Below are 21,325 nucleotides of genomic sequence, written 5' to 3' on the forward strand. Positions count from 1 at the left end.
TTACTATATATTTGCTATTTTTATTGTTATAATGTTAATGTCGTTTAAAAAAACTATCTTATGTATTTCGTTACTCGTTAGGGCTTATGGACATTTTTTTTATGTTCGTCATAGGTATTTGAATTCTCAGAGACGGCCCTGCCGCTCAAGTAGCACGGTTTTGATCTAACGCATTTTTATTTATGCGCAATAATTACACACATATGCTAGGTAATTATAACACTTTTAATTTAACGCGCATAATTATGTAATAGCTGTATATTATTATATACTATGCGTATTTACGTAGTTAATTATTGAATTTGTAATTAGCCAGTACTTATACATGCTTTATCTTTTTTATACGTCATGTGATAATTTGCTTACGACATGCGTAATTGTAAACCCCAAAAGTAGGGCTTGTTACTAGATTTATATATCGCGCACCATACCATAAGTCACCACTATAAAATAAATACAACTCACCAGTCTAGTCTCTAGGATGTCATTGATCTACTTTGCCAAATATCTCAAGATACCGTGCTATTTCCCTACTTAGACTCACATGAAACATAATAAAATATGTCAGCAGAAAAGATTTTATTTTAAGAAAAAAGAGTTTTATAAAGAATTAAAGAGTGTTCATATCCCATCTTTCATGTTTTTATGACAAAAAAACAAACTAATATCTCAATTTGCTCATTACTATTTTATCCCCCATGTGCTTTTTTACATATTTTTTTATTGATGGATATGAGTAGAAGAACTAGAAAAAAAATGATAAATAAACAATAAAATAGTATTACTTAATTGAATAATGATATATACAGGGAATGAGATATAATAACTTTTTTTAAAAGTGAGAACAAATTTAGAAAAAATATAATTTTTAGTTAAATTATAGGAATGGGAATGAGATGTAATAACTTTTTTAGAAGTGAGAACAAATTTAGAATAAAATTTAATTTTTAGTTAAATTATAGGGCTGGAAATGAAAGAGGAATTTTGAAAAGTCCAAATCGATTTCTATCTCAAAAGTCCAAACAGTTTTCTAACCATCAGTTACTAACCGGTTATATCGTACTGTTAGTGACGACGTTGCGGTTTCTATTTAATTGACGTTGCGGTTTCTATTTAATTAACCTGTTAAAATTTTCAACTATACTTCTAGGTGTGGTCATGAGTGGACAAAGAGCCCTATAATTCTCAAATCAATAAAATTAATAGGGGCTTATTTACAAGTAGGATGTTGCTTTAGCCAATCCAAATAAAATCATGATTTGGGAATTGGGCATCAAGATCATTCCTCATAAGTCACATCCAAATCATAATTATATGAAAATGATGCAGACATTATTACAAGTTTATAAACAATACATGGCCACCATAGGATACCCCACCACCATGTCAAGAAAAATTATCCATTAGTTGTGTGCCAGCTCAGCAAAGCACCTAATTTTTTTCTATTACAAAAAAGACCTTAAATTTGTATCTATTCAAAATACTGAAAATGGCCAGTGTGTGTGTGTGTAAATTTTACTAACAAATTTTGTTTTTATACACTCGAGAGAGAGAAAATTATACAAACAAAATATTTGTATGTATTCACTCGAAACTTGAGGAAAAAAGGAATCTTTTTACATTATTTGTGATTCTTTTGCAGAAGAAAGAAGGGGTTTTAGATTTTCTTGTTCTTGAGCAAAAAAAGGTACAAAATTTATCAAAACCCTAATTAAATTCAACCCATTTCTTGCTTTTTTTTTTGCTTGATTTCATCTGGGTTTTTGGTTCTTGATCTTGGGTTTTGTGTTTTTCTTACAGTTTTGACTTAAAGTTTTGATTTTTATATGTTTTGCCCAATTTTTAACCCTAGATAAGTTATGCCAAATGCCATTGTTTACTGATTTATTGGAAAGATTGTTACTTGTTTGTTTAGGTTTCAGTTTCAGTTTCCTCCAACTGAAGTTATCTATTTCTTTTAGTTTCCCTAAAAAAGAAAAGCCCAAATAAAAAATTAGGTCAAATGGATACTTGTTTACCATTTTTGTACTTCAAGAATATGTTTTTTTTCCAAATTAAATTAAGGGTTTTTATGATTTATGCTCTAATTTAGTTCTCTTTATTTGCAGTGAGCTTAATCTGTTATTAATATAAGAATCTTGAATATAACCGATTCGTGATTCGGTTAAAACAGTTTGTGGGGTGAAGTTGGACATGAGTATGCTGGTGGGGCCATGCTCCATCCGAAGGAAACCGATTTACTGGGCCTATTTTTAGTGTTCGTTGTGCTTCCGATTGTTGCTTACATTTTGTTGGGAAAATGGAGTGAGGTTTCAAGAAAGAAAGATAAAATTAGGGTTCTTGCTCAGATTGCTGCACAAGAATCTTTAAGGGCTGAGTGTATGATTGCAGCTGTTGATGTACCGGTTGTGTCGGTGTCGAAGGTTGTTAATAGATTTCATGAATGTGCTAGATGTTGTAATCCCGCGACGACTCGTTGCGCACGCTGCAAAATGGTTCGATATTGGTACGTTTAATTCAACGGTTTGTGTTTTGCATTTGCTTTGAATAATGCATCCCGAACGGAGCATGTCCGTGTTCGTTCGCTAAGAAAATGTACGTGTTCATGTTCGTTTATGTTTGTTCATTAACAGTATAAGTGAATATTTCATGGATGTAACAGAATGAACTTAACTATGAAAGAACATAAGTACATAACTGAGCTAAAACTAATTCAAAGTTAATGCGAACAACAATGTGTTGGGCCTAAAAAGTTATTTAACATGGATGAACGATCGAGTTTAACTAAATGAACAAAATTCTTTGTTCATGTTCGTTTGCTTATTAAATAAACAAATATAAGCAAACTTTTGTTTGGTTCGCTTAAAAAGATGGTCATTTGTGGTGTTTTTTTAATATTTATTATGTAATCTGTTATTATATTATTGTTATTATTGTTATTATTAATTCATTACATTCATGCAGTTCGGGCAAGTGTCAAATACTTCATTGGAGGCAAGTTCATAAACATGAGTGTCAACTATTAGAGGTTCATAGTGGATGTTCGTCTCCTAAATCAGCATCAAATGATGACTTATTTTCCGTTAATGAACAAGTACCGATAACCGAAAACTTAAATTCCAATATTGGGCATGAAATAGATGATTCTTTTGAGGCATCTTGTGGGCCTGTTTCAGAAATAAAATCTTCAGATAAACGAAACCGTTACAAAAGTAATAAGGAAGTTTCAAGAGAAGATTCTGATGTGTTAGATTCGGTACCCGACACATGTTCCACCTCATATGATAATAATACACCATTTAAGGAAACTTATATAAGACATAAGGTGAGTTTTTATTTTATTTTCATATATTTTTATGGTAATTTTACTATTTTTATGATTTTATGGTAAAATTGGTGAATGCAGTCCAAACGGAGTCATTCAAAAGAAGTTATTCCAGAAAGAAACAATGCTGATATTGTTGGTGTGAAGCACGAGGGGATAAAGTCAAACGGTCAACATGACTCGATAATGTTTGGTCAAAATGGTGCACAATCGTTAGATATGGAAACAGAGAGATGCCCACCGAAGAAGAGTAATATGATAAAATCAAGATCGTATTCCTCTGGAAGCAAATTGCAGAAATTAGAAAAATCAACAGTGGAATTCTCAAACGATCAAACGTGTTCAAGAATCGAAAATTCGGGCCAAATTGCTGATGAGCCGGGTAAGCTTCAGGATATCATGAATTTTGATTTTATCTAGCTAAAGTATAATCCTGTTTTTCATATGACATGTTGCAGATGGTTCACAAATGAGTAATGCAAAAGGCGGTGGCATCATTAGTAAGGGTTTTATGAAGATGATTGGTCTAAAGAAGTCAACAAAGCATGGCAGAGTGGAAACTTCAGAAGTCAACGGTGACAAGCATAAGAAAATAAAAGTAAACTAAGTTACCTTTTGCACCTCATTATATATATTTTTGATACTCGACAGGGAAGACTCCGGGCCCAATCAACTTATGCTGGTTTAGTGGCCTTTGTTAACTCACGGGCCCACCAATACGTCATTTATACTGAATGTTGCTAAAGTAATACTTTTTCACAATTTCAGATGCTATTTCCGTATGATGAGTTTTTGAAGTACTTTGAGTATGAAGCGTTTGACTTTTCTCCAAGGGGACTTATAAATTGTGGAAATAGGTACTTTACCATAAAGCCTTTGCCTATCTATTTGCTTAAAGTTAGGGGTAGTTTGGTAATTTTACATTTATCTCAATAATCAATCTATCTCGTTTAGGAACACATTTAATCCTCATTAACTATGTTTCTTGCAGTTGTTATGCAAATGCTGTGATGCAATGCTTGATGACTACCAAACCTTTGACTATCTATTTGCTTCATAGATCACATTCAAGAAAATGTAATTTGTGCTTTTCATTCTAACATCTCAACTAAATTTGGACTATAAATTTCATTGATTCATTTTTTTTTATCATTTATCTTGTTTTCATTAGGTTGTGCAAAAAGTTGGTGCCTAATGTGTGAACTTGAGCACTATGTGATGATGTTAAGCAGCGAGCCGTTGTCTCTTAGCAACATCCTTTTGCATATGCGAAGTAATAGTTTCCAAATTGGTGACGGAAGTCAAGAAGACGCACATGAATTTTTAAGGTTGGTTAATGCTTTTAAACACCATTTTTGTAATCTTAAAGCTTTTCAATTTGAAGTTCATGTTACATATTTAATATTAGTTCTGATTTTTTATGTTTCGTTTTTTAGGCTTTTGATCACCACGATGCAATCTATATGTTTGGAGGGTTTGGGTGGGGAAGATGTAGTTGATCCTCTATTGCAAGAAACAACTTTTATTCAACATACTTTTGGTGGTCAACTCCGGTCAAAGGTGGAACGTCTTTCTTGCATTTTATGGGTTACTTTCCGAAAAAACAAATGTAGCAGGCATATATTTTTTTTCTTTTCAAATTGACTAAAATATATTATTTTGAATACTAGGTCGAATGTCTAAAATGCCATCATGAATCGGATAAATTTGAGAACTTTATGGACCTTACCCTAGAGATATATGGACGGGTCGACTCTTTAGAAGATGCATTAACCCAATTCACAAGCCCGGAAGATTTGGATGGAGAAAACATGTATAGATGTGGAAGGTTTGTTGCTTAATTATATTGAAACCTTTATATATTTATTGGGCTTGTTTATTTATATTGAAATTTAAAAAGTACAAATTTTTTATTTTGAAGGTGTGCTTCTTATGTTCGGGCTCGAAAGCAATTGGCTATACATGAAGCTCCAAATGTATTAACAATTGTATTAAAGAGGTTTCAGGTATTTGACTTCATTTTTTATTCACCGAACATAACTTTCTATTAATGGAAAAACATTTTTTGAGTAATTTGGCATCATCGTTAAAGAATTATTGTTTCTGTAAAGATTTTGATTTAGCGTTTCGGTTATTATCAGGAGGGCAATTATGGAAAGTTAAATAAGTGTATCGCGTATCCTGAAATGTTGGACATGATCCCGTTTATGACGGGAAAAGATGACATTCCTCCTTTATACTTGCTTTATGGCGTTGTGGTGCATTTGGACACAATGAATGCATCGTTTTCCGGTCACTATATATCATATGTGAAAGATCTTCAAGGAAATTGGTCAAGAATAGATGATTCTCAGGTGATTAACCTCATAATTTTATGACATACTAATTATTATCTTTTTTCTTGTTCTTCAAGTCACAATAAACGTCTTCCTGAGTTGCAGGTTCACCGAGTGTCTTTGAACCAGGTGATGTCAGAAGGTGCATACATATTGTTTTACATGAGGTAAACAATCTAGTTTACTGGCGTGTACGGTCGGTTTTGGGCTCAAACCGAACTAAAAACCAAAATATCGGTTTTTGGGTTTTTGAAAACCGTTCGATTATATCGGTTTCCATAATGGGTTTGGTTCGGTTTTTTCGATTTGGCCATTTGGGCTTGAAAATTTTGGACCGAGAAAATCGGCCCAAAATAAAGAATTTGGGCTTGAAACTTTGTGCCTAAAGTTTTTTTTAATTAATGATAAGATGTTACTATATATTTGGGCAATTGGGCAAAATTTTTTTGGGCTATACCGTTTAAGCATTTATACCGGTTCGGTTTTTTTAGATGCAAAACCAAAACCGAGCCGGAAATTTGGTTTTTTAGAAAACGTAAAACCACACTGACGTTTTGGGTTGGGTTTGGTTTTGTCTTTTATTTCGGTTACTAGTCAGTTTTTAAGAAAATATTTGATGTTTCTTGCAGATCATCCCCTCGTCCCCCGAGAAGTCACAGCCGGAAACACTCCAAACACCAAGCTTCCAGCTTTACAAAGTCAAAACCGCCAAAGTCAACCTTCTATCACCACCAAGAGTCAACATATTTCCAAGGAGGTTTGACTGGAACCCATCCCAACTACACAAGACCATCAAACGTTGACTTTTCAGACGCCACATCTAGCGACTGGTCAATATTCACAAGCTCAGACGACGCGTCTTTCACTACCGAAAGCACCCGCGACTCGTTTAGCACCGTTGACTATAACGACAGCAACAACACCGACCCGATCTCTTCAATCTTCAACACCCTTTACACCCCTCATGATAACCTCAATGATAACACAGTCTCGCGTAGCAGGTTTTCAAGAAGTCGGGCCCACACGAGATTCGTCGATGAGGAGAAAAGATCCGTTTTGAAAAGCTATGAAACGGGTAACCCGCCTTATAGATTACATAATACAGAGAAGGCTAGTTGTTCTTCAAGTGAAGCTTTTTCTTGTAGTGGTTGTAGTAACCATAACCATAACCATTGTGGTTTATATACATAGATGGTATGCATGCATGGTATGTAGAAGTGGTTTAAATTATTGTTGAAAGATTTTTGGAATAGTGGTAGGTATTAGTGCTTCAAATTTTCCAATTGTTATGTAAATGAGGCATTTGGATTTATAGAGTTATTATTTTCTTTGGATTAAAGTTGGTATATGGTTAGCACCAACATGTTACTTTTATTTCAAAATGCACACCTTTATTATATCAAGTTATGTTTTTTGTTGTGAGTTGAGGCTTCATGGCAGGACGAAACAAGTGGGATGTATAAATAAGTGGGACGGAATGACTAGCTGTCTGGCAACCAAGGGCTATGCGTGGAGCCTCGAAAGATGACCTTGTGAGAATTGAGAAGTGTTATTCGAGTGGATTTGACGCTAGACAATTAGCATGTGTACGAAACTCAAGTGTTCTTAAAAGATGGCTAAGCGATGGTGATGACAGACAAGATCACATAAGTGTCCGCTTGGTTGGTTGATGCGTTGGGCATCTGGATTAGCATCGAAGGTGTTTTGAGGACTCGCAGTGGAGGTTGGGTGAAGTTGTTTGAAGACGGTGAAGGTGTTTGAGGACTCACTAAAGAGAGTTGGTCGGCTTAAAATAGGGCAACCACATCCAGGTCGACTGGTATGTTAGAGCCACAAGTCTGACGTGTTTGATGAGACCGCAAATCCACGAAACCAATCTGGGTGGTTGTTGCACGTTGGGATTAACATTACAACAAGCGTCCTGTTGGCCGAGAGCCAACTTATGTTTTCTTGATGTTAGAACGTGACGAGGCAACTGAAACTACTCCTTTTATAGAAGGTTTCTTCATATATTACTGAACTCAAGTGTCTCCTTAAACATAACTCTTTACACATATTTAGGCTAGTTGTTGTGGTTGGTTAACACCGGCATTTTGGTTGCCACGTCATCTTCTTAACTCCGGCTACACCATGCCAAGGCTTAAGGGGGTGGCATTACAAGGAGTTTGTTCACGTGATAACAAGCTCTTTAATGAACGGAAGGTGGGGCCATCCACTAAACAACCAATCAATTTTTTTTTATTTTCTTATTTCCTCCACCATCATAATTAGCTAGTTAACCCACAACGCCCAGTAGCAGCTAGTTAAACCACGACACATGACCTTATACTCTTGATTGTATTTTTGTATTTTTGTATTTACAAATTATTTTTTTTTTAGCAATGATGGCTATTCAACATGTTTACCTAGGGAAAGCTTGAACGTGAGACTATTTTGATACCATTCAGGTGCCTTACCACTAATACTAATATGTAGCATTTACAAAATATAATATGTAGGACTGTCACTTTTACCCGAAATTCGAAACCTAACTTGAAAAAACCCGTACCCAAACCCGAACTAACCCAAACCCGAACCGAAGTAATTCGGGTTGGTTCTTGGGTTTGATTTATAAGTTTCGGGTCAACCCGAAAAACCCGAATAAACTTTTAGTTTTGAAATTAAATATATTTTTAGGTATAACAAGTCAAGTCTTAGCCACTAAAGCTACCCTAATCGACTATTGTCATTCCAAGTATTATCTATCGATTGTTTCTTGTTAATTTATGTTTTTCGTTTATTACCAATAGCAACCGTAATCGAAAAACCAAATCACGCATGATTGAAGACTATTATGGTTGAAGCTTGTTTTACTCTTCTTTTGAATTGCTTTATCAAGTTATGTTGATTTATTATTTGATTATTTGCGTTACGAGCAAGAAGAATATGTTGTTTCAATTTTAGCATAGTTTTTAATTTTTTTTCTAGGATACTCGAAACTCGATTAATTTAACCCGAAAAAAACCCGAACCCAAACCCGAAAAACCGTGAGAGATTTGGGTTGGGGTTCGGGTCAAGATTTAAAACTTTGACACCCTAAGAACCCGACTCGAAAAATCCGAAACCCGAAAAACGAACCCGAAGAACACCCCTACTAATATGATAAAAAATTAATCCAGATTCCTGTTAGTGTCAATCGCTAATATGCGTACCGTGTTCAGATTCATATTCCTGACATATTTTTTAGATTCGTGTCGCGTAAAACTTTCAGACGCGCCAAGTTACATATCAACCCGCAAACACGACCCGTTATGTCAAACACGGGTAAATTATAGAAACAAAGATATAAATGAAGGTTGTTAATGAAACTTACCCAGACTATAAAGTTACCACTAACGCTTAAACCCTCAATCAATTTCATCCCCAATTTGATTTCAATTCAAAACCCTAGCTAATTATATTATTTTCCCCTTAATTGGACCATGAAGATGATGAAACATTTGTCTGATTCAGTGCCTAAATCATTACTGCTCAGCTTTCTGCTGCAGGTGGTTTTGATTTCATAGGGCTGGCTGAATCTGATTATAAATCTGAAGAAACACTAACCGGACCCCGGACAGATTACTGGTAACCTGGGGGGTTGGAGAGATGTTTCCCACGAGGGGTTAGACCCTTGGAAGATGGTTCTTCTGATAACCTGCAAAACAGACACCGTGAGCTCGTCACTGAGAAGGGGGGTTCCTCCTTGTGACCACCCTCCGGCGTGAGAATCAGACTAGATTGCTCTTTAAATATAAAAGTATATTAAGAGATTGCTAGAGCAGATATCAGGTATAATATGATAATGTAGTAAGATATGATAAGATGAGATGGTCATACCATTTGTGGTATTTATAGCCGAAGGTAGGTTTCCAAAGAGGTATGGCCGGCTGCAACAGTATTCCTGTTCCACCAACAGTAGCCTACGCACGTGCCCTGCTGGTAGTTGGTGGGTAGGTAGCGGCTGATAGTGACCAGGCCTGCTGTATACTATTCCTGTTCCACCAACTGACGGCTACGCACGTGGTATGGCAGTAGTTGGTGAGTAGGCAGCGGCTAATAGTGATACAGTACAGGAGCATGCTGCTCGCCATACTGTATCAGTGAGCTGTCGTATCTCTGATCAGATCTTTCGCCCATACCTCGTCAGGTACAGTAAAAGATCCTTCAGTATACGGACTGGCTTATTTGGGCGGGAGTATTCCCCCTCCCGCCTCTGTGCGGGATTGCTCCCGGCTTGGCTCATTCCTTCAGGTGACACTGAATGATCGAGAGCTAAGTGCCTTGTGCGTGTAGCCATGCTGCGCGGGTGGCCTTCCCTAATGGCTTGTATCCGAGGCTGCGGGGACAGGCGGAGTCCTTCACCATTGGGAGGCATTTCCTGCAGGACCAGCTTGCGTACTGCGCGTAAGGACGTCACGTCTCTGAGCATGGTTGGTCCTGCGGATCCAGTTGGTCTCTGCGCAGACGTCCCTGTTTAAGGTGAGTCTTGTGGGTCCAACTGGGCTCTCCTTACTCATCTGAGTCATTTGATTTGTTCATCTTTTATAGTTATATTTAAAAAGTTTTTTTTTTTAATAATTTGACAGAATGGAAAATGATGAAATATAGCAGGTACTTATGAGGCATTATTATTATTATAGCTTTAGTTGTTCTCCTGGTGCAGCTATTGTAGTTGTGCTGAGCTTCTGAGGTTATATGCTTAATGATTATATATCAATTGCTTGCTGATTCCTTATGTCAATGTGGTATAAGGCTAGGTGTGATTGTGTTTAGACTAAACTGGTTCGGGCCGGTTCGGTTTCGGTCTAAAACTGAAATGTTGGTTTTTGAGTTTTTAAAACCGTTCGGCTGCAGTTATTTTGGTTTGGATTCGGTTCCGTTTTGCGATTAGGGATTAAAAGTTTTGAGCCAAAATTAATAATAGTTGGCCAAAAATAGTAAATTTGGGCCTAAATTTTTTGTTAGTTAATAGTTAATTGATTATTATACATGCCGGCAAAAGTATTTGGGTTAATCTGTATATTAAAGTATTAAACTATTATAAATTACTTAAACTAAAAAAATCAAAGATAATCTATAAGTTCGGTTCGGTTTTTGCAGTTTAGCTACACGCAAAACTGAAAGTTCGGTTTTTACTAAGTCATAATACCAAACCGTCGGTTTTTGTTTCAGTTCGGTTTTTTTTTTTTAATTTCGGATTGGTTCTTTCAGTTTCGTGCAGATCCCTAGTTTGGGTTGTACAATTGTCTTTGTAAGTTGATTTTTTTAACTGTTCATTTTATAACTTAAAAGAAAAAAGTTTATGTTTTAACTTTTATGTCTTGACTATCTAAGTAACTTTTGTCTTAAGCCTGACCCGTTTTTGTATCCTTCATCATCAGCTTAATACCATCAAAAACTAAATTTTTCGTTAGGTGACGTTTAAATAAAACGTTCGTGTTGGTTCCTTTTGTCCTCACTTGGTGATGACCCAGTGCCACCATAATACTTGAAAAAACCGATGCAGTACTTTAAGAACTGTGCCGGTGACTATGATGCCGGTCATCATTTTTCAGATAAAGCTGGCTTTGGTAGTGATAGTAACTACCAACCGAGTCGCACCCGAGACCATATTATATCAGATGGATTAAGGATCATCAAAGTGACCGAGATTTGTAAGCTTCCAATTACTTACTGGAACAAAACCACCAAGGTGAAACCTCATTTTTAGATAAATGAGTTATATATTTTACCTATATGTTTTTGCATGCATGACTATTAATGTTTTATTAAGCTTTTGCTTGATATGTTTTTGTATTTGTAATACTATAAATTATTTGTCATATATTTATATTATTCGGTTTCTAAATCTGGTCTGACTAGTGAGTAGATCGACTAGTTCAATTACTTGTCCGGTTTAAAAAAATTGATTAATGGCCTTATATCTGTGTACATGTATTCATGATATGTAATTTGTTGAAAATTCATATTAGATTTGAACCCGTGAACATGTTTAGATAAAAACGTGTTCGAGTAAATTTGGTGAATTCACTGGTTGACCTGTTTAACCTGATTATTTTTCAACATTTTAAAAAAAAATATAGTTTAAACATAATTGTTTTATATACATCTTCTGGCTGTGTTTGTGTCAACAAGCAAATACACATGTCGTGTTCACTGCTTTGATTCACGGCCTTTAATTCGTCAACCTGTTGCACACGACCCATTTAGCACCCTGACGTTAGCCTTCATCATGAATTTTTATCCCATAAAAACAAATGAATCCTAAAAGACATTTCGTTCGGGTAAATGTCGTGTCTACTAATGTCCTGTAACTAAATTTCCTTCAAATAGGAGAGTCAAGAGTTGCCTAAAATTCAATAGCCCAAATCACATAAACTCTTCCTAACATTTCCCTGTCATTTCTCTTGTTTGACAAAGTCTTGTTCCGTAAATGAGTTTCATTTGGAATATTTGGTGCATATATCAAATTAGCAATATGTACCATTCGCAGTTAGCATAATCTCCAAGCAACCTTGTGCTATAAGTAGGACAAACAACCAAAAATTCTATTGTTATGTATTCAGAGAAAGATGGAACTGTTTGCAATCAGTTTCATAGTAATCGGTTTTGTTGCTGTAGTAGCGATTGTTTTGCGCTGTCTGTTTATTATTGACAATGAGAAAACCAAAGTTCCAACCACCACCAGACCGTCACCATATGACCTTGAATCAGGTAGAACCGCAGTAAGAGATGGACAAATGGTTATGCTAGCTGGAGCTGGAGCTGCGGCTACTGCTGGTGTGATCGTTAGCGCTAGTGGAGGTGGCGGTGGCTGTGGTGGTGGAGGTGGCGGTGGCTGTGGTGGTGGAGGTGGCGGTGGTGGATGTTGATTAAGGTTTGACCACTTGTATATGTTTCTTTTTGTACAATGTTCCAGTGTTATATGTAAGTTCAAGTTACATGCACATGTACCATAAGTCAATTTGAACAAGTATTCTTATACAAGATGTATACTTTGCCATGTTTTTTTATTCTAAATGAAACCATACAGTCAGCTTCTATGAATAAGAAGATTTTATTTATTTATTCAATTTTTTTTGGGGCCATATTATTCTAGTTAAGAATATTGGCTTGCCGACTCCAAAGTTCAAACAATCTCCATGTACACAGTAACACAGGTACGTGCCCTATGATGGGCATGCAAGTATATAACACCCAACTATTTTTTTGGTTGGCAGTGCTGGGAAAATGACGACTTAGCCACAAACGATAAACAAACAGTGGGGAAATAATCTTCATTTGACTAAACTTCTTTCCGACCCAAATGAACCAGTGAGGATGCAAATAAATAGGGTATTTAAATGTCAAAGGGACGCCAGAATTTTAACGTCAAAATCTCTCAAAACGAGAGTAAAAACCACGGGACTACTTGAACCGCTTTAAATCCACTATCACCAATAAGGCAATAATAGATCAATACAAGGCCTTCTCTAGGTATATTAGACGCATACACAAACCATCATATACTTGGTACAAACGAACATAAAGTATATGGAATCAAATACAAAAAAAAAAGTAAAAGATATCATCAAAATAATTGTTGCTCGATCTATGAACTTCTCTTGTCTTCACAAAAAGGCACCAACTTGAGCAAGCAACGAAGCCCACAAAGTGCTTACGCAGGCCCAAACCAAACAAAACACAAAATTAATTTGTGTTGGTTTATAACTACAATTGGATGAAGTAACAAAAAAACATGTTTATTCTTTTTCTTTTTCTCATTAAAAGAAAATAATAATAGTAATAATAAAGATTCATGTAGACTAATATTTGTTGGACTTTCTTATTGGAAAAAAATTCCAACCAACGGTAGCATCACATGTACTTATGAAATTGATTACCTATTGTAACGTGTGAAGGTTTTGTAGCATTTAGCTAGTGTACAATATTTATTATTGAATTTTATTCTTTTGTAGATGATTTAACATAAATATGAAGTTATAGTTTCTAACTTCTATTTGATTAGTTTATTTATTTACTTATTTGTTTAGGGGTGAGATCAAATGAAAATTCCTGTTAAAGAGAAAACTACAAAACTCCTCTTAGGCATTATTATTATTATTATTAAAGAGATCGAAACCTAACTTGAAAAAACCCGTACCCAAAACTGAACTAACCCAAACCCGAACCGAAGTAATTCGGGTTGGTTCTTGGGTTTGATTTATAAGTTTCGGGTCAACCCGAAAAACCCGAATAAACTTTTAGTTTTGAAATTAAATATATTTTTAGGTATAACAAGTCAAGTCTTAGCCACTAAAGCTACCCTAATCGACTATTGTCATTCCAAGTATTATCTATCGATTGTTTCTTGTTAATTTATGTTTTTCGTTTATTACCAATAGCAATCGTAATCGAAAAACCAAATCACGCATGATTGAAGACTATTATGGTTGAAGCTTGTTTTACTCTTCTTTTGAATTGCTTTATCAAGTTATGTTGATTTATTATTTGATTATTTGCGTTACGAGCAAGAAGAATATGTTGTTTCAATTTTAGCATAGTTTTTAATTTTTTTTCTAGGATACTCGAAACTCGATTAATTTAACCCGAAAAAACCCGAACCCAAACCCGAAAAACCCGTGAGAGATTTGGGTTGGGGTTCGGGTCAAGATTTAAAACTTTGACACCCTAAGAACCCGACTCGAAAAATCCGAAACCCGAAAAACGAACCCGAAGAACACCGCTACTAATATGATAAAAAATTAATCCAGATTCCTGTTAGTGTCAATCGCTAATATGCGTACCGTGTTCAGATTCATATTCCTGACATATTTTTTAGATTCGTGTCGCGTAAAACTTTCAGACGCGCCAAGTTACATATCAACCCGCAAACACGACCCGTTATGTCAAACACGGGTAAATTATAGAAACAAAGATATAGATGAAGGTTGTTAATGAAACTTACCCAGACTATAAAGTTACCACTAACGCTTAAACCCTCAATCAATTTCATCCCCAATTTGATTTCAATTCAAAACCCTAGCTAATTATATTATTTTCCCCTTAATTGGACCATGAAGATGATGAAACATTTGTCTGATTCAGTGCCTAAATCATTACTGCTCAGCTTTCTGCTGCAGGTGGTTTTGATTTCATAGGGCTGGCTGAATCTGATTATAAATCCTTACTCATCTGAGTCATTTGATTTGTTCATCTTTTATAGTTATATTTAAAAAGTTTTTTTTTTTTAATAATTTGACAGAATGGAAAATGATGAAATATAGCAGGTACTTATGAGGCATTATTATTATTATTATTATTATTATTATTATTATAGCTTTAGTTGTTCTCCTGGTGCAGCTATTGTAGTTGTGCTGAGCTTCTGAGGTTATATGCTTAATGATTATATATCAATTGCTTGCTGATTCCTTCTGTCAATGTGGTATAAGGCTAGGTGTGATTGTGTTTAGACTAAACTGGTTCGGGCCGGTTCGGTTTCGGTCTAAAACTGAAATGTTGGTTTTTGAGTTTTTAAAACCGTTCGGCTGCAGTTATTTTGGTTTGGATTCGGTTCCGTTTTGCGATTAGGGATTAAAAGTTTTGAGCCAAAATTAATAATAGTTGGCCAAAAATAGTAAATTTGGGCCTAAATTTTTTGTTAGTTAATAGTTAATTGATTATTATACATGACGGCAAAAGTATTTGGGTTAATCTGTATATTAAAGTATTAAACTATTATAAATTACTTAAACTAAAAAAATCAAAGATAATCTATAAGTTCGGTTCGGTTTTTGCAGTTTAGCTACACGCAAAACTGAAAGTTCGGTTTTTACTAAGTCATAATACCAAACCGTCGGTTTTTGTTTCAGTTCGGTTTTTTTTTTTTAATTTCGGATTGGTTCTTTCAGTTTCGTGCACATCCCTAGTTTGGGTTGTACAATTGTCTTTGTAAGTTGATTTTTTTAATTGTTCATTTTATAACTTAAAAGAAAAAAGTTTATGTTTTAACTTTTATGTCTTGACTATCTAAGTAACTTTTGTCTTAAGCCTGACCCGTTTTTGTATCCTTCATCATCAGCTTAATACCATCAAAAACTAAATTTTTCGTTAGGTGACGTTTAAATAAAACGTTCGTGTTGGTTCCTTTTGTCCTCACTTGGTGATGACCCAGTGCCACCATAATACTTGAAAAAACCGATGCAGTACTTTAAGAACTGTGCCGGTGACTATGATGCCGGTCATCATTTTTCAGATAAAGCTGGCTTTGGTAGTGATAGTAACTACCAACCGAGTCGCACCCGAGACCATATTATATCAGATGGATTAAGGATCATCAAAGTGACCGAGATTTGTAAGCTTCCAATTACTTACTGGAACAAAACCACCAAGGTGAAACCTCATTTTTAGATAAATGAGTTATATATTTTACCTATATGTTTTTGCATGCATGACTATTAATGTTTTATTAAGCTTTTGCTTGATATGTTTTTGTATTTGTAATACTATAAATTATTTGTCATATATTTATATTATTCGGTTTCTAAATCTGGTCTGACTAGTGAGTAGATCGACTAGTTCAATTACTTGTCCGGTTTAAAAAAATTGATTAATGGCCTTATATCTGTGTACATGTATTCATGATATGTAATTTGTTGAAAATTCATATTAGATTTGAACCCGTGAACATGTTTAGATAAAAACGTGTTCGAGTAAATTTGGTGAATTCACTGGTTGACCTGTTTAACCTGATTATTTTTCAACATTTTAAAAAAAAATATAGTTTAAACATAATTGTTTTATATACATCTTCTGGCTGTGTTTGTGTCAACAAGCAAATACACATGTCGTGTTCACTGCTTTGATTCACGGCCTTTAATTCGTCAACCTGTTGCACACGACCCATTTAGCACCCTGACGTTAGCCTTCATCATGAATTTTTATCCCATAAAAACAAATGAATCCTAAAAGACATTTCGTTCGGGTAAATGTCGTGTCTACTAATGTCCTGTAACTAAATTTCCTTCAAATAGGAGAGTCAAGAGTTGCCTAAAATTCAATAGCCCAAATCACATAAACTCTTCCTAACATTTCCCTGTCATTTCTCTTGTTTGACAAAGTCTTGTTCCGTAAATGAGTTTCATTTGGAATATTTGGTGCATATATCAAATTAGCAATATGTACCATTCGCAGTTAGCATAATCTCCAAGCAACCTTGTGCTATAAGTAGGACAAACAACCAAAAATTCTATTGTTATGTATTCAGAGAAAGATGGAACTGTTTGCAATCAGTTTCATAGTAATCGGTTTTGTTGCTGTAGTAGCGATTGTTTTGCGCTGTCTGTTTATTATTGACAATGAGAAAACCAAAGTTCCAACCACCACCAGACCGTCACCATATGACCTTGAATCAGGTAGAACCGCAGTAAGAGATGGACAAATGGTTATGCTAGCTGGAGCTGGAGCTGCGGCTACTGCTGGTGTGATCGTTAGCGCTAGTGGAGGTGGCGGTGGCTGTGGTGGTGGAGGTGGCGGTGGCTGTGGTGGTGGAGGTGGCGGTGGTGGATGTTGATTAAGGTTTGACCACTTGTATATGTTTCTTTTTGTACAATGTTCCAGTGTTATATGTAAGTTCAAGTTACATGCACATGTACCATAAGTCAATTTGAACAAGTATTCTTATACAAGATGTATACTTTGCCATGTTTTTTTATTCTAAATGAAACCATACAGTCAGCTTCTATGAATAAGAAGATTTTATTTATTTATTCAATTTTTTTTGGGGCCATATTATTCTAGTTAAGAATATTGGCTTGCCGACTCCAAAGTTCAAACAATCTCCATGTACACAGTAACACAGGTACGTGCCCTATGATGGGCATGCAAGTATATAACACCCAACTATTTTTTTGGTTGGCAGTGCTGGGAAAATGACGACTTAGCCACAAACGATAAACAAACAGTGGGGAAATAATCTTCATTTGACTAAACTTCTTTCCGACCCAAATGAACCAGTGAGGATGCAAATAAATAGGGTATTTAAATGTCAAAGGGACGCCAGAATTTTAACGTCAAAATCTCTCAAAACGAGAGTAAAAACCACGGGACTACTTGAACCGCTTTAAATCCACTATCACCAATAAGGCAATAATAGATCAATACAAGGCCTTCTCTAGGTATATTAGACGCATACACAAACCATCATATACTTGGTACAAACGAACATAAAGTATATGGAATCAAATACAAAAAAAAAAGTAAAAGATATCATCAAAATAATTGTTGCTCGATCTATGAACTTCTCTTGTCTTCACAAAAAGGCACCAACTTGAGCAAGCAACGAAGCCCACAAAGTGCTTACGCAGGCCCAAACCAAACAAAACACAAAATTAATTTGTGTTGGTTTATAACTACAATTGGATGAAGTAACAAAAAAACATGTTTATTCTTTTTCTTTTTCTCATTAAAAGAAAATAATAATAGTAATAATAAAGATTCATGTAGACTAATATTTGTTGGACTTTCTTATTGGAAAAAAATTCCAACCAACGGTAGCATCACATGTACTTATGAAATTGATTACCTATTGTAACGTGTGAAGGTTTTGTAGCATTTAGCTAGTGTACAATATTTATTATTGAATTTTATTCTTTTGTAGATGATTTAACATAAATATGAAGTTATAGTTTCTAACTTCTATTTGATTAGTTTATTTATTTACTTATTTGTTTAGGGGTGAGATCAAATGAAAATTCCTGTTAAAGAGAAAACTACAAAACTCCTCTTATCACCATTGATTTTAAGAAGCTTTGAAAAAAAGAAGGGGAAAAAAGCAAAATAAAATGGGAGTTTTAATGAAAATTGTGCATTGTTTCCTCTCAATTCTCAATCCCACTCATGTCCACCGCATCTTCTATCTATCAATCAATCTAGGGTTTCACTTGCAAATCATCAATCTGGCTGCACAAACAAGCGAATTGAATGCGAAACCAAACAGATATACAAAGAATTCCACCAGGTAAACGAATATAATAGCTAATTTCACATGTTATATGATTAAATTAGGCGTATCACATAGAAACCAAGCTGATAGTCCCTGTTTTTGTGTTTTTTCCTTTAACCGAAGAACAATATAACGTAATAACTACATACAAAAGTTATGAATGACGCGTATGTTGACATCAACTCATATATTTTGATTATTAGTTGAATATTACATATATGTCGCACATAAATGATATATTTTACTGATTTTTAGTTATACTGCATATATGTAGTGTAATTCTATGAATTTATTTATAATGCATATGTGTAAATGATCTCCTTTTAGTTATATTGTATATCATCATATCATCATCGTACTCAGTATATCCCACCAATAGCAAAGCTATGGTAGGGTCTGAGGAGGGTAAGATGTAGACAGCCTTACCTCTACCCTATAAGGATAGAGAGGCTGCTTTCGGTGAGACCCCCGGCTCGATAGTAGTTTCGCATCAAGCCTTGGACATAAGGCACATAGCACTCAATCATCGGGACACCGGCTGATCGGTGCATGTACCCTTGTCTTTCGGCTATCAACGCCACTACATGATGCCTGATTAACCGTCCGTCACTTTTAACGTTATTTTCACGAGATTAGTAAAATAACGTCAAAATTAGTGCAATTTCACTTTTGCCCACCCGAGGGTTCACACATATATACATCATATGTGCGCACCACAAGCAGGGCTATAGTTATATTGTATATATGATTTCAATTTTGATGTGTATCTAATCATTATATGCTTAATTTATCGTATCATTTGGTATGCCCTCCAACTGTTCGATGAAATGTCTAAATGAACACGTTTTGGTACTAACATGTTTGATCGACTATTTTGTACAAAATTATTGTTTAAGACTTCAAGATACTTAGTCTTATAGGGTAAGACGCCTTGAATAAATCTGATAACAGGTATAGCTGTACGTTGCGGTCGTTTTTAATTGAATCATAAAAAACTTATTCATCACTAATTGCCTGATAATACACAGCAACATGGCAGGGGAGATGCCAGCAACGTATTGCCAGAATCTTAGCTCACCTAAGTCCTCACAAGCTACAGGTTTTCTTCTAATCAAATTCTTTGTTTTCATCATTTTAGATGCCCGATAGTTATGTTGTTCCCTCAGTAAAAAAAGTGTGGTGCTAGAAAACATATATGTAGTGATATTATATAACATATTTGCAGTAATACTGTATACCATACGCTCATTACTATTGTATTACATATATGCAATACTATTGCATATATGTATTACTATTGTATCACATATATGTAGTAATACAATATGTACAACACTATTGTAATACATATATGCAGTACTATAGTATTACATATATGCATTAATATTGTTTAACATATGTTGTATTACATTGTGCATTACTGTTATATGTTATATTGCATATATGTAGTTATTAACTACTAAATGCATATGACTATGTTGTATTACATATATGTAACGCGATTATGATCTTTTAAATTCTTTCAGTCAATTATCTATTTCATCCAAGTGACTACAAATTCAAGAAAAAAAAACGAAGAACACTACCAGGTAAGTGATCATATTAGTCAAGTTCACTCATGATTAGTTGTATTACACTATTATCACGTTTAATAGTCCACATGTTTAGTTTTTTTATGTTTAATCGAAGAAAAATAGTGTCAATTAACATTAATGTATACACTAATTACAGATGAAAGTTACTAACGATGTGCATATTAATCAATTCATGTATTTTTGCTTGATTCACCAAGTATTACATATACGTAGCACTAACGTATTACATGTGTATCCAGTGTTGATGCATTACGTATGTGTATTCACGATGTATTACATATATGTAGTGATAATAAACTATATGTATATGCAATGCTGATACATTACAGATAAGCAAATACTAATGTATTGCATATGCACTGCACATATATGCTGCACTGATGTATTACATTTATGTAGTACAAAAGTGACGTATTTTAATGCATGGTTTAGTTTTATTGAATTATTAAGTATTATATTTGGTACGTAATTGTGTACTTTACAATATGTAAGGGTGCTCCATTTTTCAATTTAGTTTACTGGGTAGTGTATAAAAACTTGACAGGGTGCATGAAAACCAGACAAGGAGGCATGAAAGTCTGACAATATATGGATGCTAATGTATACAATTGGTTATAAAGTTTTGCTACTGGGCTGATCATAGTTGGGTGACTATCATTGGCTTGGTTCTTCGGTGCTGATTGCTTGGTAGCTGGTTGACGTATGAACAAAGGGCAGTATTGGTTCATGTTTACCTGCTGCAATATATTGCTTTAGTGTGCTAGATGTTTTGGCGAGCTGATTGGTTCTTAATAAATCATTGGGTTATCTTTACAATTCTCGAGTGTGATGACTGGTTTTTTAAAGAAGAATATCATAATCAAGATGAGCTATATTGGTGCATAAGGATGACACGTCTGAAGACTGTTTGTGTTTTTGTTTTGTTTTATGTTTGTTTTGATAATTATAAGCGATTGCTTGGAAAAGTTTGTTAGTTTGGGTTGTAATTGCATGGAACTATGGATTAAGGATGCTGCTTAAGCTGTTGTATGAAAGTGAATATGAATATTGTGTGTTACAGTTAAAC

General features: G+C 34.8%; 1 protein-coding gene across 1 annotated transcript; it reads left to right on the forward strand.

The window, feature by feature from the left end:
• The first annotated feature begins 1,508 nt into the window (after window positions 1–1,508).
• On the forward strand, window positions 1,509–6,854 carry LOC143561956 (ubiquitin carboxyl-terminal hydrolase 15-like). The gene is made up of 14 exons (XM_077049905.1): window positions 1,509–1,687; window positions 2,109–2,506; window positions 2,965–3,325; window positions 3,407–3,707; window positions 3,784–3,923; window positions 4,094–4,182; window positions 4,317–4,402; window positions 4,497–4,653; window positions 4,762–4,885; window positions 4,996–5,153; window positions 5,247–5,331; window positions 5,467–5,679; window positions 5,767–5,828; window positions 6,291–6,854. The coding sequence occupies exons 2-14, from the start codon at window positions 2,214–2,216 to the stop codon at window positions 6,850–6,852; spliced, it is 2,631 nt and encodes an 876-aa protein (XP_076906020.1). The 5' UTR covers window positions 1,509–1,687; window positions 2,109–2,213; the 3' UTR covers window positions 6,853–6,854.
• Window positions 6,855–21,325: the final 14,471 nt, after the last annotated feature.

Source organism: Bidens hawaiensis, unplaced genomic scaffold, assembly GCF_021521415.1.
Source record: "Bidens hawaiensis isolate Kalapana, Puna unplaced genomic scaffold, B.hawaiensis_p1.1 tig00020887_1, whole genome shotgun sequence".
NCBI lineage: Eukaryota > Viridiplantae > Streptophyta > Magnoliopsida > Asterales > Asteraceae > Bidens > Bidens hawaiensis.

Excerpts from the sequence above, each read along its gene's own strand:
- LOC143561956 (XM_077049905.1), top strand. The coding sequence starts at position 2,214 with ATGCTCCATCCGAAGGAAACCGATTTACTGGGCCTATTTTTAGTGTTC. Across the intron at positions 5,680-5,766 it reads CAAGAATAGATGATTCTCAG|GTTCACCGAGTGTCTTTGAA; the intron begins GTGATTAACCTC and ends CCTGAGTTGCAG. Across the intron at positions 5,829-6,290 it reads TACATATTGTTTTACATGAG|ATCATCCCCTCGTCCCCCGA; the intron begins GTAAACAATCTA and ends TGTTTCTTGCAG.